The sequence below is a fragment of the Eschrichtius robustus genome, chromosome X (assembly GCF_028021215.1).
Source record: "Eschrichtius robustus isolate mEscRob2 chromosome X, mEscRob2.pri, whole genome shotgun sequence".
Taxonomy (NCBI): Eukaryota; Metazoa; Chordata; class Mammalia; order Artiodactyla; family Eschrichtiidae; genus Eschrichtius; species Eschrichtius robustus.
The window spans coordinates 59,740,737-59,754,955 of record NC_090845.1 but is presented as its reverse complement, the minus strand read 5'-3'; the positions used below and the strand labels follow the sequence as shown (position 1 = coordinate 59,754,955).

Below are 14,219 nucleotides of genomic sequence, written 5' to 3'. Positions count from 1 at the left end.
GAGTTCTTCTCGCTCCACACCTTAGCCAGCATTTGATGTTGTCTATGTTTTGGATTCTAGCCATTCTAGTAGGTGTGTAGTGAAACCTCATTACTTTTGTAATTTGCATTTTCTTAATGCCATGTGTTGCAGAACATCTTTTTATATGCCATCTGTAGATCTTCTTTGGTGAGGTGTCTGTTCAAATCTTTTGCCCGTTTTCAATTGGATTGTGTGTTTTCATATTATTGTATCTTAAAAGCTGTTTGCATATTTTAGATACCTGTCCTTTATCAGATATATGTTTTACAAAGATTTTTTTTCCAGTCTGTGGCTTGTCTTTTCACTCAACAGAATTTTCACGGAGCAGAAGTTTGTAATTTTAATGAAATTAAACTTATCAATATTTTCTTTCATGGATCATGCTTTTGGTGTTATATCTAAAAAGTCATCACAAAATCCAAGGTCACCTAAAATTTCTCTTATGTTATTTTCTAGGAGTTTTATAGTTTTGTGTTTTACATTTACTTCTGTAATCCATTTTGAGTTAATTATTATGAAAGGTGTAAGGTCTGTCTCTAGATTCTTTTTTTTTTTTTAAACATCTTTATTGAAGTATAGTTGCCTTACAATGGGGTGTTAGCTTCTGCTTTATAACAAAGTGAATCAGATATACACATACAATATGTTCCCATATCTCTTCCCTCTTGCATCTCCCTCCCTCCCACCCTCCCCATCCCACCCCTCTAGGTGGTCACAAAGCACCGAGCTGATCTCCCTGTGCTATGCGGCTGCTTCCCATTAGTTATCTATTTTACATTTGGTAGTGTATATATGTCCATGACACTCTCTTACCCTGTCACATTTCACCCCACCCCCTCCCCATATCCTCAAGTCCATTCTCTAGTAGGTCTGTGTCTTTATTCCCATCTTGCCACTAGGTTCCTCATGGCCTTTTTTTTTTTTTTTCCTTAGATTCCGTATATATGTGTTAGCATACTGTATTTATTTTTCTCTTTCTGACTTACTTCACTCTGTATGACAGACTCTAACTCCATCCACCTCATTACAAATACCTCCATTTCATTTCTTTTTATGGCTGAGTAATATTCCATTGTATATATGTGCCACATCTTCTTTATCCATTCATCTGTCAATGCACATTTAGGTTGCTTCCATGTCCTGGCTATTGTAAATAGAGCTGCAATGAACATTTTGGTACATGACTCTTTTTGAACTATGGTTTTCTCAGGGTCTATGCCCAGTAGTGGGATTGCTGGGTCATATGGTAGTTCTATTTGTAGTTTTTTAAGGAACCTCCATACTGTTCTCCATAGCGGCTGTATCAATTTACATTCCCACCAACAGTGCAAGAGTGTTCCCTTTCCTCCACACCCTCTCCAGCATTTATTGTTTCTAGATTTTTTGATGATGGCCATTCTGACCGGTGTGAGATGATATCTCATTGTAGTTTTGATTTGCATTTCTCTAATGATTAATGATGTTGAGCATTCTTTCATGTGTCTGTTGGCAATCTGTATATCTTCTTTGGAGAAATGTCTATTTAGGTCTTCTGCCCATTTTTGGATTGGGTTGTTCGTTTTTTTGTTATTGAGCTGCATGAGCTGCTTGTAAATCTTGGAGATTAATCCTTTGTCAGTTGCTTCATTTGCAAATATTTTCTCCCATTCTGAGGGTTGTCTTTTGGTCTTGTTTATGGTTTCCTTTGCTGTGCAAAAGCTTTTAAGTTTCATTAGGTCCCATTTGTTTATTTGTGTTCTTATTTCCATTTCTCTGGGAGCTGGGTCAAAAAGAATCTTGCTGTGATGTATGTCATAGAGTGTTCTGCCTATGTTTTCCTCTAAGAGTTTGATAGTGTCTGGCCTTACACTTAGGTCTTTAACCCATTTTGAGTTTATTTTTGTGCATGGTGTCAGGGAGTGTTCTAATTTCATACTTTTACATGTATCTGTCCAATTTTCCCAGCACCACTTATTGAAGAGGCTGTCTTTTCTCCACTGTATATTCTTGCCTCCTTTATCAAAGATAAGGTGACCATATGTGTGTGGGTTTATCTCTGGGCTTTCTATCCTGTTCCATTGATCTATATTTCTGTTTTTGTGCCAGTACCAAACTGTCTTGATTACTGTAGCTTTGTAATATAGTCTGAAGTCAGGGAGCCTGATTCCCCCAGCTCCATTTTTCGTTCTCAAGATTGCTTTGGCTATTCGGGGTCTTTTGTGTTTCCATACAAATTATGAAATTTTTTGTTCTAGTTCTGTGAAAAATGCCAGTGGTAGTTTGATAGGGATTGCATTGAATCTGTAGATTGCTTTGGGTAGTAGAGTCATTTTCACAATGTTGATTCTTCCAATCCAGGAACATGGTATATCTCTCCATCTATTTGTATCATCTTTAATTTCTTTCATCAGTGTCTTATAATTTTCTGCATACAGCTCTTTTGTCTCCTTAGGTAGGTTTATTCCTACATATTTTATTCTTTATGTTGCAATGGTAAATGTGAGTGTTTTCTTAATTTCACTGTCAGATTTTTCGTCATTAGTGTATAGAAATGCAAGATATTTCTGTGCATTAATTTTGTATCCTGCTACTTTACCAAATTCATTGATTAGCTCTAGGAGTTTTCTGGTAGCATCTTTAGGATTGTCTATGTATAGTATCATGTCATCTGCAAATAGTGACAGCTTTACTTCTTCTTTTCCGATTTGGATTCCTTTTATTTCTTTGTCTTCTCTGATTGCTGTGGCTAACACTTCCAAAACTATGTTGAATAATAGTGGTGAGAGTGGGCAACCTTGCCTTGTTCCTGATCTTAGTGGAAATGGTTTCAGTTTTTCACCATTGAGGACGGTGTTGGCTGTGGGTTTGTCATATATGGCCTTTATTATGTTGAGGAAAGTTCCCTCTATGCCTACTTTCTGCAGGGCTTTTATCATAAATGGGTGGTGAATTTTGTCAAAAGCTTTCTCTGCATCTATTGAGATGATCATATGGTTTTTCTCCTTCAATTTGTTAATATGGTGTATCACATTGATTGATTTGCGTATATTGAAGAATCCTTGAATTCCTGGGATAAACCCCACTTGATCATGGTGTATGATCCTTTTAATGTGCTGTTGGATTCTGTTTGCTAGTATTTTGTTGAGGATTTTTGCATCTATGTTCATCAGTGATATTGGCCTGTAGTTTTCTTTCTTTGTGACATCTTTGTCTGGTTTTGGTATCAGGGTGATGGTGGCCTTGTAGAATGAGTTGGGGAGTGTTCCTCCCTCTGCAATATTTTGGAAGAGTTTGAGAAGGATAGGTGTTAGCTCTTCTCTAAATGTTTGATAGAATACACCTGTGAAGCCATCTGGTCCTGGGCTTTTGTTTGTTGGAAGATTTTTAATCACAGTTTCAATTTCAGTGCTTGTGATTGGTCTGTTCATATTTTCTATTTCTTCCTGGTTCAGTCTCGGCAGTTTGTGCATTTCTAAGAATCTGTCCATTTCTTCCAGGTTGTCCATTTTATTGGCATAGAGTTGCTTGTAGTAATCTCTCATGATCTTTTGTATTTCTGCAGTGTCAGTGGTTACTTCTCCTTTTTCATTTCTAATTCTATTGATTTGAGTCTTCTCCCTTTTTCTCTTGATGAGTCTGGCTAATGGTTTATCAATTTTGTTTATCTTCTCAAAGAACCAGCTTTTAGTTTCATTGATTTTTGCTATTGTTTCCTTCATTTCTTTTTCATTTATTTCTGACCTGATCTTTATAATTTCTTTCCTTCTGCTGGCTTTGGGGTTTTTTGTTCTTCTTTCTCTAATTGCTTTAGGTGCAAGGTTAGGTTGTTTATTCGAGATGTTTCCTGTTTCTTGAGGTAGGCTTGTATTGCTATAAACTTCCCTCTTAGCACTGCTTTTGCTGCGTCCCATAGGTTTTGGGTCGTCGTATCTCCAATGTCATATGTTTCCAGGTAGTTTTTGATTTCCCCTTTGATTTCTTCAGTAATCACTTCGTTATTAAGTAGTGTATTGTGTAGCCTCCATGTGTTTGTATTTTTTACAGATCTTTTCCTGTAATTGATATCTAGTCTCATAGCGTTGTGGTCGGAAAAGATACTTGATACGATTTCAATTTTCTTAAATTTACCAAGGCTTGATTTGTGACCCAAGATATGATCTATCCTGGAGAATGTTCCATGAGCACTTGAGAAAAAGGTGTATTCTGTTGTTTTTGGGTGGAATGTCCTATAAATATCAATTAAGTCCATCTTGTTTAATGTATCATTTAAAGCTTGTGTTTCCTTATTTATTTTCATTTTGGATGATCTGTCCATTGGTGAAAGTGGGGTGTTAAAGTCCCCTACTATGATTGTGTTGCTGTCGATTTCCCCTTTTATTGCTGTTAGTATTTGCCTTATGTATTGAGGTGCTCCTATGTTGGGTGCATAAATGTTTACAATTGTTATGCCTTCCTCTTGGATCGATCCCTTGATCATTATATAGTGTCCTTCTTTGTCTCTTGTAATAGTCTTTATTTTAAAGTCTATTTTGTCTGATATGAGAATTGCTACTCCAGCTTTCTTTTGCTTTCCATTTGCATGGAATATCTTTTTCCATCCCCTCACTTTCAGTCTGTATGTGTCTGTAGGTCTGAAGTGGGTCTCTTGTAGACAGCATATATATGGGTCTTGTTTTTGTATCCATTCAGCCAGCCTGTGTCTTTTGGTGGGAGCATTTAGTCCATTTACATTCAAGGTAATTATCGATATGTATGTTCCTATTCCCATTTTCTTAAATGTTTTGGGTTTGTTATTGTAGGTGTTTTCCTTCTCTTGTGTTTCTTGCCTAGAGAAGTTCCTTTAGCATTTGTTGTAAAGCTGGTTTGGTGGTGCTGAACTCTCTCAGCTTTTGCTTGTCTGTAAAGGTTTTAATTTCTCCATCACATCTGAATGAGATCCTTGCTGGGTAGAGTAATCTTGGTTGTAGGTTTTTCTCCTTCATCACTTTAAGTATATCCTGCCACTCCCTTCTGGCTTGCAGAGTTTCTGCTGAAAGATCAGATGTTAACCTTATGGGGATTCCCTTGTGTGTTATTTGTTGTTTTTCCCTTGCTGCCTTTAATATGTTTTCCTTATATTTAATTTTTGACAGTTTGATTAATATGTGTCTTGGCGTGTTTCTCCTTGGGTTTATCCTGTATGGGACTGTCTGTGCTTCCAGGACTTGATTAACTATTTCCTTTCCCATATTAGGGAAGTTTTCAACTATAATCTCTTCAAATATTTTCTCAGTCCCTTTCTTTTTCTCTTCTTCTTCTGGGACCCCTATAATTCGAATGTTGGTGCGTTTAATGTTGTCCCAGAGGTCTGTGAGACTGTCCTCAGTTCTTTTCATTCTTTTTTCTTTATCCTGCTCTGCAGTAGTTATTTCTACCATTTTATCTTCCAGGTCACTTATCCTCTCTTCTGCCTCAGTTATTCTGCTATTGATCCCATCTAGAGTATTTTTAATTTCATTTATTGTGTTTTTCATCATTGCTTGGTTCCTCTTTAGTTCTTCTACGTCCTTGTTAAATGTTTCTTGCATTTTGTCTATTCTATTTCCCAGATTTTGGATCATCCTTACTATCATTATTCTGAATTCTTTTTCCGGTAGACTACCTATTTCCTCTTCATTTGTTAAGTCTGGTGTGTTTTGACCCTGCTCCTTCATCTGCTGTGTGTTTTTCTGTCGTCTCATTTTGCTTATCTTACTGTGTTTGGGGTCTCCTTTTCACAGGCTGCAGGTTCGTAGATCCCGTTGTTTTTGGTATCTGTCCCCAGTGGCTAAGGTTGGTTCAGTGGGTTGTGTAGGCTTCCTGGTGGAGGGAACTAGTGCCTGAGTTCTGGTGGATGAGGCTGGATCTTGTCTTTCTGGTGGGCACGTCCACGTCTGGTGGTGTATTTTGGGGTGTCTGTGGCCTTATTATGATTTTAGGCAGCCTCTCTGCTAATGGATGGGGCTGTGTTCCTGTCTTGCTAGTTGTTTGGCATAGGGTGTCCAGCACTGTAGCTTGCTGGTCGTTGAGTGAAGCTGGGTCTTGATGTTGAGATGGAGATCTCTGAGAGATTTTCGCCATTTGGTATTACGTGGAGCTGGGAGGTCTCTTGTGGACCAGTGTCCTGAAGTTGGCTCTCCCACCTCAGAGGCATGGCCCTGATGCCTGGCTGGAGCACCAAGAGCCTTTCGTCCACACGGCTCAGAGTAAAAGGGAGAAAAAATAGAAAGAAAGGAAGAATGATGCAATAATATAGTGAAGTAAAATAAAGCTATTATAAAGCAGAGCTATACAGACAAAATCTCACCCAGAAGCATATACATATACAGTCACAAAAAAAAGGAAAAGGGGAAAAATTAATATATCCTGCTCCCAAAGTCCACCTTCTGAATTTCGGATGATTCGTTGTCTATTCAGGTATTCAACAGATGCAGGCACATCAAGTTGTTTGTGGAGTTTTAATCCGCTGCTTCTGAGGCTGCTGGGAGAGATTTCCCTTTCTCTTCTTTGTTCGCACAGCTCCTGGGGTTCAGCTTTGGATTTGGACCCGCCTCTGCGTGTAGGTCGCCTGAGGGTGCCTATTCGCCGCCCAGACAGTTTGGGGTTAAAGGAGCAGCTGCTTTGGGGGCTCTGGCTCACTCAGACGGCGAGGAGGGAGGGGTACAGAGGAGGCGGGGCGAGCCTGCGGCGCCAGAGGCCGGCGTGACGTTGCACCAGCCTGAGGCGCGCAGTGCGTTCTCCCGGGGAAGTTGTCCCCGGATCACGGGACCCTGGCAGTGGCGGGCTGCACAGGCTCCCGGGAGGGGCGGTGTGGAGAGTGACCTGTGCTCACACACAGGCTTTTTGGAGGCGGCAGCAGCAGCCCCAGCATCTCACGCCCGTCTCTGCAGTCTGCGCTGATCGCCGCGGCTCACTCCTGTCTCTTGAGTTCGTTTAGGCGGCGCTCTGAATCCCCTCTCCTTGCGCACCGTGAAACATAGAGGCAAGAAAAAGTCTCTTGCCTCTTCGGCAGCTGCAGACTTTTTCCCGGACTCCCTCCCAGCCAGCTGTGGTGCACTAACCCCTTCAGGCTGTGTTCATGCCGCCAGCCCCAGTCCTCTCCCTGCGATCCGACCGAAGCTGAGCCTCAGCTCCCAGCCCTGCCCACCCCGGCGGGGGAGCAGACAAGCCTCTCGGGCTGGTGAGCGCTGCTCGGCGCCGAGCCTCTGTGCGGGAGTCTCTCCGTTTTTTCCTGTTCGCCCCTGTTGCTGTGGGGACCGCGCTGATAGCCGCGGCTCGCGCCCATCTCTGGATCTCGTTTAGGCGGCGCTCTGAATCCCCTCTCCTCGCGCACCAGGAAACAAAGAGCGAAGAAAAAGTCTCTCGCCTCTTCGGCAGCTGCAGACTTTTTCCCCGCACTCCCTCCCGGCTAGCTGTGGTGCACTAACCCCTTCAGGCTGTGTTTACGCCGACAACCCCAGTCCTCTCCCTGCGATCCGACTGAAGCCCGAGCCTCAGCTCTCAGCCCCTCCCGCCCCGGCGGGGGAGCAGACAAGCCTCTCTTGGGCTGGTGACTGCTGTTCGGCGCCGAGCCTCTGTGCGGGAATCTCTCCGCTTTGCCCTCCGCACCCCTGTGGCTGCGCTCTCCTCCGTGGCTCCGAAGCTTCCCCCCTCTGCCACCCGCAGTCTCTGCCCGCGAAGGGGCTTCCTAGTGCGTGGAAATCTTTCCTCCTTCACAGCTCCCTCCCACTGGTGCAGGTGCCGTCCCTATTCTTTTGTCTCTGTTATTTCTTTTTTCTTTTGCCCTACCCAAGTACGGGGGGAGTTTCTTGCCTTTTTGGAGGTCTGACGTTTTCTGCCAGCACTCAGTGGGTGTTCTGTAGGAGCAGTTCCACGTGTAGATGTATTTCTACTGTATCTGTGGGAAGGAAGGTGATCTCCGCGTCTTACTCTTCCGCCATCTTCTCTCCAACGATCTCTTTTTTTTTTTTTTGGCATGGGGATATACATTTGTTCTAGCAAAATTTTTGGAAAGACTATCATTTCTCTATTGAATTTTCCTAGATCCTTTGTCAAAGATCAGTTAAATATGTTTATTTATTTTAGGCTCTCAATTCCATTCCATTGATCTATTTGTTTTTTCTTTCACCAATACCATACTGTTCTGATTACTATAACTTACCGGTAATTTTGAAGTCAGATAGTGTCAATATTTTGATTTGTTTTTCTCCCCCAGTATTGTGTTGGCTATTCTGGATATTTTTGCCTCTCCATATAAATTTTAGAATCACTTTGTTGATATCTAGAAAATAGCTTGCAGGGATTTTGAATTGGACTGCATTGAATCTATAGATCAAGTTGTGAAGAACAGACATGTTGATAATATTGTCTTCCTATCTGTATACATGGAATATCTCTCCATTTATTTAGATCTTTGATTTATTTCATTAGAGTTTTGTAGTATTCATCAATATATCTTGTACATATTTTTTGATTTATACCTAAATACTTCAATTTTTTTCTTCTAATGTAAATGGTATTGTGTTTTAAATTTCAAATTCTGAATGTTCACTGTTAGCATATAAGAAAACAATTGACTTTTGTATATTAACCTTGTATCTTGAAATTGTGCTATAGTTCATTATTAGTTCCAGGAGATTTTTGTATATTCTTTAGGGTTTTCTACATACATAATTGTGTCATGTGCAAAAAAAGACAGTTTTATTTCTTCCTTCCCAATGTATATACCTTTTATTTCATTTTCTTGTCTTATTGCAATAGCTTGGAATTCCAATATGATTTTAATAGTTGTTCCTGATCTTAGAGGCAAAGCACCTAGTGTCTCACCATTAGGTATGATGTTAGCTGCAGGATTTTTGCAGATGTCCTTTGTCAAGTTGAGGAAATTCCCATATATTCCTAGTTTGCTGAGAGTTTTTATCATGAATGTATGTGTGTTGGATTTTGTCAGACGCTTTTTCTACATCTCTTCGATCATATGATTTTTATTCTTTAACCTCTTGATGTGATGAATTACATCAATTGATTTTTGAATGTTGAACCAGCCTTGCATTCCTGGAATAAATCCCACGTGGTCCTGGTCTATAATTATTTTACACCTTGTTGCATTTGATTTGCTAATATTTTGTTGAGAATATTTGCCTCTATGTTCATGAGAGAGATTGGTTGTACTTCTCCTGTATTGTAATATCTTTGTCTGGTTTTGATAACAGGGTCATATTGGCCTCAGAGAATGAGTTAGGAAATATTCCCTCTGCTTCTATTTTCTGGAAGAGAGTGTAGAATTTAGTATCATTTCTTCCTTAAAATGTCAGGTAGAATTCACCAGTGAACCCAACTGGGCCTAGTGCTTTGTTTTTTGGAAGGCTATTAATTATTGATTCAGTTCCTATGTGCTGCTTTCACTGCATCCCACAAATATTAAATTGTATTTTCATTTTCATTTGAAAATACTTTTTAGTTTTTCTTAAGGACTCCTCCTTGACCCATGTGTCATTTAGAAATGTGCTGATTAATCTCCAAGTATTTTGGTGCATTCCAGCTATTTCTGGTTCTTGATTTCTGTGTAATTTAACTGTGGTCTGAGAGCATACTTTGTATGATTCCTATTCTTTTAAATTTTTTCAGATGTATGTCCCAGAATGTGATTGATCTTGGCGATTGTTTTGTGTTAGCTTGAAAATAAGCTGTTGTTGGATGAAGTGTTCTATAGATGTTGATTACATCTACTTGCTGATGGGGTGTTCAGTTCAATTATGTCTTCACAAGCATACCTCAGAAATATTGTGGGTTTGGCTACAGACCACTGCAATAAAGTGAATATTGCAATATAGTGAGTCACATGAGTTTTTTGGTTTCCCAATGCATGTAAAAGTTATCTGTACATTATCCTGTAGTCTGTTGAGTGAGCAATAGCATTATATTTTAAAAAATGTACATACCTTAATTTAAAAATATTTTATTGCTAAAAATTGCTAACTATCATCAGGCAATGCAGGGTTGCCATAAACCTTCAGTTTGTAAAAAACACAATATTTGCAAAGCACAGTAAAATGAAGCACAATAAAATGAGGTATACCTGTACTGATTTTCTGCTTCTTGGATCTGTCAATTATTGGTAAAGGAATGGTGAAGTCTCCAACTCTTAATAGTAGACCTATCTATTTATCCTTGCAGTTCTATCAGATTTTGCCTCACGTGTTTTGATGTTCTGTTATACATAATAAGGGTTGATATATATTCTTTCAGAATTGACCTATTTATTATTATGTTATGCCCCTCTATTTTCCTGATAGCTTTCAATGCTCTGAAGTCTCCTTTTTTGGAAATTAATATAGCTACTCCAGCTTACTTTTGATTTTGTTGGCATGGAATATTTCTTCATACCTTTACTCTGAAAAATGTTTAAATTTTTAAAATTATTTTTTAATTGAAGTATGGTTGATTTACAATATTATATTAGTTTCTGGTGTACAACATAATGATTCAGAAATTTTAAAGTTCTACTCCATTTAAAGTCATTACAAAATAATGGCTATATTTCCCTGTGATGTACAGTATATCCTTGTTGCTTATTTATTTTATACATAGCAGTTTGTATCTCTTAATTCCATACCCCTATATTGCCCCTCCCCCTTTCCTGCTCCCCACTGGTAACCACTAGTTTGTTCTCTATATTAGTGAGTTTGTTTCTGTATTGTTACATACATCCGTTTATTTTATTTTTTAGATTCCACATATAAGTGATAACATAGAGTATTTTTCCTTCTCTGACTTATTTCACTAAGCATAAAACTGTCTAGGTCCATCCATGTTGTTGCAAATGGCAGAATTTCATTCTTTTTTTATGGCTGAGTAATATTCCATTGTGTGTGTGCGTGCGTGTGTGTGTGTGTATCACGTCTTCTTTATTATTTCTTCTTCTGTTAATGGACACTCAGTTTGCTTCCATATCTTGATGGTTGTAAATAATGTTGTTATGAACATTGTGGTAGATGTATCTTTTCGAATTAGTGTTTGTGTTTTCGTTAGGTATATACCCTGCAATGGAATTGCTGGATCATATGGTAGTGGCAGCCTTCGGTCCAGTGTGGAGCTGTGACTTGAGGCAAATGATGCTGGAGTGTTCTCTTGGTTCAGGCTGGTGTGTGCACCTAGGTAGTCACAGGAAACTAGTCAGTGAGAAACACAGTTTCAGTCGGCCCTTTCTGCCTTGCTTTAGGAGCAAGCAAGCATTCATGTGCTCCTCAGGAGCAGAATCCAGGCTTGCTGCAGCCTTTCTGATAGTCCCACTGGTCCTCTGACCAGCTAAGGGGGCTTGTCTTCCCTTTGTTGAGCTCCAGGGCTGTGGGGCCCAGTATGTGGCTTGAACCACTCACTCCCCAAAGAGAATCCCCACCAGTGTAATCTCCCTTTTCCTCTGAGTCCCCTCCCAGGGGCATCAGTCCTGACCTGATTGCTTCTTTTCCCTATCTACCAAGTTCTGTGTGTGTCTTTCTTATAGCCTTAGTTGTACAGGCGTTTTTATGCTAGTCTCCAGTTAGTTTTCAGTGAGAATTATAGATGTATTTTTGATGTGTTTATGGTGGGATGAACATACTCCTACTGTGCCATCTTGATTCAAGTCTCTTCATAACTTTACTTTTAATCGATCTTTGTCTTTTATATTTAAAGTGATGTCTTATACATAACGTATAATTAACTCTTATTTTTTATGTGCCCTCACAGTCTCAGCCTTTTAATTGGTGTGTTTAAAGTGATTATTGATATAGTTGGATAGATGTCTACCATGGTTTTTACTATTTTCTATTCATTGCCTCTGTTCTTTGTTCCTTTTTTTGTCTTCCATTCTTGTTCTGCATTCTCTTTTTTTAAATTGAAAATTGTAATATGATTCCATTTTTTGTCCTTTCTTAGCATATCAATTGTACTTTTAAAAAAAAAACTTTCTTCCAGGTTATCCTAGTGTTTTCAATATGCATTTACAGTTAAGCCATGTCTACTTTCAAATAACATTATTCTACTTCATTGGTAGTACAGGAACTTTATAACAGAGTATTTCCAATTTCTCCCTTGAGTCCCTGATAATATTGCTGTCATTCATTTCACTTTTTCATAATCTCTAATCACCAAATACATTGGTGCAATTATTATTTTGGACAAACTCTTATTTGTAAGATCAGTTAAGAATAAGAAAAATATAATATTTTATTTTACCTTCATTCATTCCTTCTCTAGTGCTCTTCTTTATGTTGGTACACATTTCTGACCTATATCATCTTCTTTCTTAAGAACTGTAACACTTCTTGGACTCAGAGTCTACTGGCAACCGAATCCTTCAGTTTTTGTGTTTTTTTTGAAATTGTTTAATTTTCCTTCACTTTTGAAGGATAATGTCACTGGATACAGAATTCTAAGTTTGTGATTTTTAAAAATTTCAACCCCTTAAACATTTTACTCTACTCTCCTCTTTTTGCATTTTTTTTAAAAAGAGAAGTCTTATCCTTACTCCTCTTTGAGTAAGGTGTTTTTTTTCTCTTGCTTCTTTCAAGATTTACTCTGTGCCTTTTACTTTCTACACTTTCAATATGCCTGCATGTAGATTTTTTGGTATTTATCCTGCTATTATTCTCTGAGCTTCCTCAATCTGTTGTTTGTATCTGTGTTTAACTTTAGAAGGTTTTCAGTCATCATTATTTTAAATATTTCTTCTGTTTCTCTCCTTCATTTCCTTCTGGCATTCCTAGTATGCATATCTTACACCTTTTATAATTGTCCAACATTTCTTGAATAATCTACTCTATCTTCTTTATTCCATTTTGTCTGCCTTTCAGTTTTTGAAATTTCTATTGGCATATATTCAGTTCACTGATTCTTTCCTTAGCCTTGCCCAGTCTGTTGGTGAGCCCATTAAAGGCATTCTTTATTTCTGCTAGTGTTTTTGATTGCTATCATTTCCCTTTGATTATTTCTTCAAACTTTCATATGTCTGCTTATATTATCCATCTGTTCTTATGTATTGTCCTCTTTTCCATAACAGCCTTTAGCTGTAATCCCTGGATGTATGATTTCACCATCCACCCTCTCTGCCTTCTTTGAGTCTGATTCTGAGGCTGGTTCTTCAGACTGTGTTTGTTGGTTTGTTTTGCCTTTTTGCATGCCTCGTAATATTTTGTTGAAAGCTGAACATGATGCCCTGGGTAAAAGGAACTGAGGTAAAAAGGCCGTTATTATGAGGTTTTATGCTTGTCTGACTAGGATTTAGGCTGTGCTTAGTTTGCTATAGCTGTTCTTGTCAGAGGCCAAAATTTCCTCTGGTATCTTTGTTTTTTGTCTTCCCTATTGTCTTTGGATTTCTTTAGAGAAATCTTCTTAAATAAGGTTTGATACTGGTTGCAGCGACAGGCTTCTGCTTCCGGGCTTCTGCTCTGGCAAGCTTGTATTCTCCATATTCAACTATCTATCCAATTTTTGAGGCAGTGGTTTTTCCTCTGACTTCAATGCTCTGTTGATTCTAAGAAGAGTTGTTGATTCTCATCTTAGCTTTTCCTTGTATGAGGATGGGCACAATAGCTTCCAGGCTTCTTGCTTGTTAGGCCAGAAACTGGAAATCTTGCATCAGTCACTTTTTCTATCTTGGCTTCATGTTCCCTATCTGTAAAATAAAGGGATAAGATCACTGCTTGGTGGCATAATTCTCCTCCAGCCCTAACATTCTGTTGAATCCATAAGCACTGAATTGCATGAATGACTATGCTGTTATGTGACATTTGTTACCCTTCTTCTACAGGCAGACCTCCAGGTGGACAAGGAGAGACACAGTTTCTTCGAGTCATCCCTTGATTATGTTTATCAAATCCAGGAAGTTCAGGAGTCTAAGAAGTTCAATATTGTGGAGCCAGTAAGTTCTATCTGTTGTTGAATGGTCTAAAAATATTTACCAAATCTCAGGTAAATGTGGAGAACTTTGATTATAAAATTGGAGTCTCCAAGAATATGAAGGATAGTCAATGCTTAGTAATGAATGTCAAAGAAGTAGACACACTGGCTTATGTTATTCTTGCTCTCTCACTAATATTCTCTCTCTCACTCTTCCTTTCCCTCCCCCACACTCCTTCCTCCCCCATTTCTCTCTATAGCTATGATTTTTTCTTTATCTTTCTTTTCCTCCTCTCCTTCTTTCCCTTCCTTGATTTCTCTGT

At 38.9% G+C, this 14,219-nt stretch overlaps 1 protein-coding gene across 2 annotated transcripts in view; it reads left to right on the top strand.

The window, feature by feature from the left end:
- The window catches only part of OPHN1 (oligophrenin 1), a 611,104-nt gene that overhangs the window by 318,613 nt on the left and 278,272 nt on the right, over positions 1-14,219 (top strand). For both annotated transcript variants that reach the window (XM_068533583.1, XM_068533582.1), the window contains exon 7: positions 13,808-13,918. In XM_068533583.1, coding sequence (XP_068389684.1) covers positions 13,808-13,918 — 111 coding nt within the window. The remainder of the gene's footprint in view (positions 1-13,807; positions 13,919-14,219) is intronic.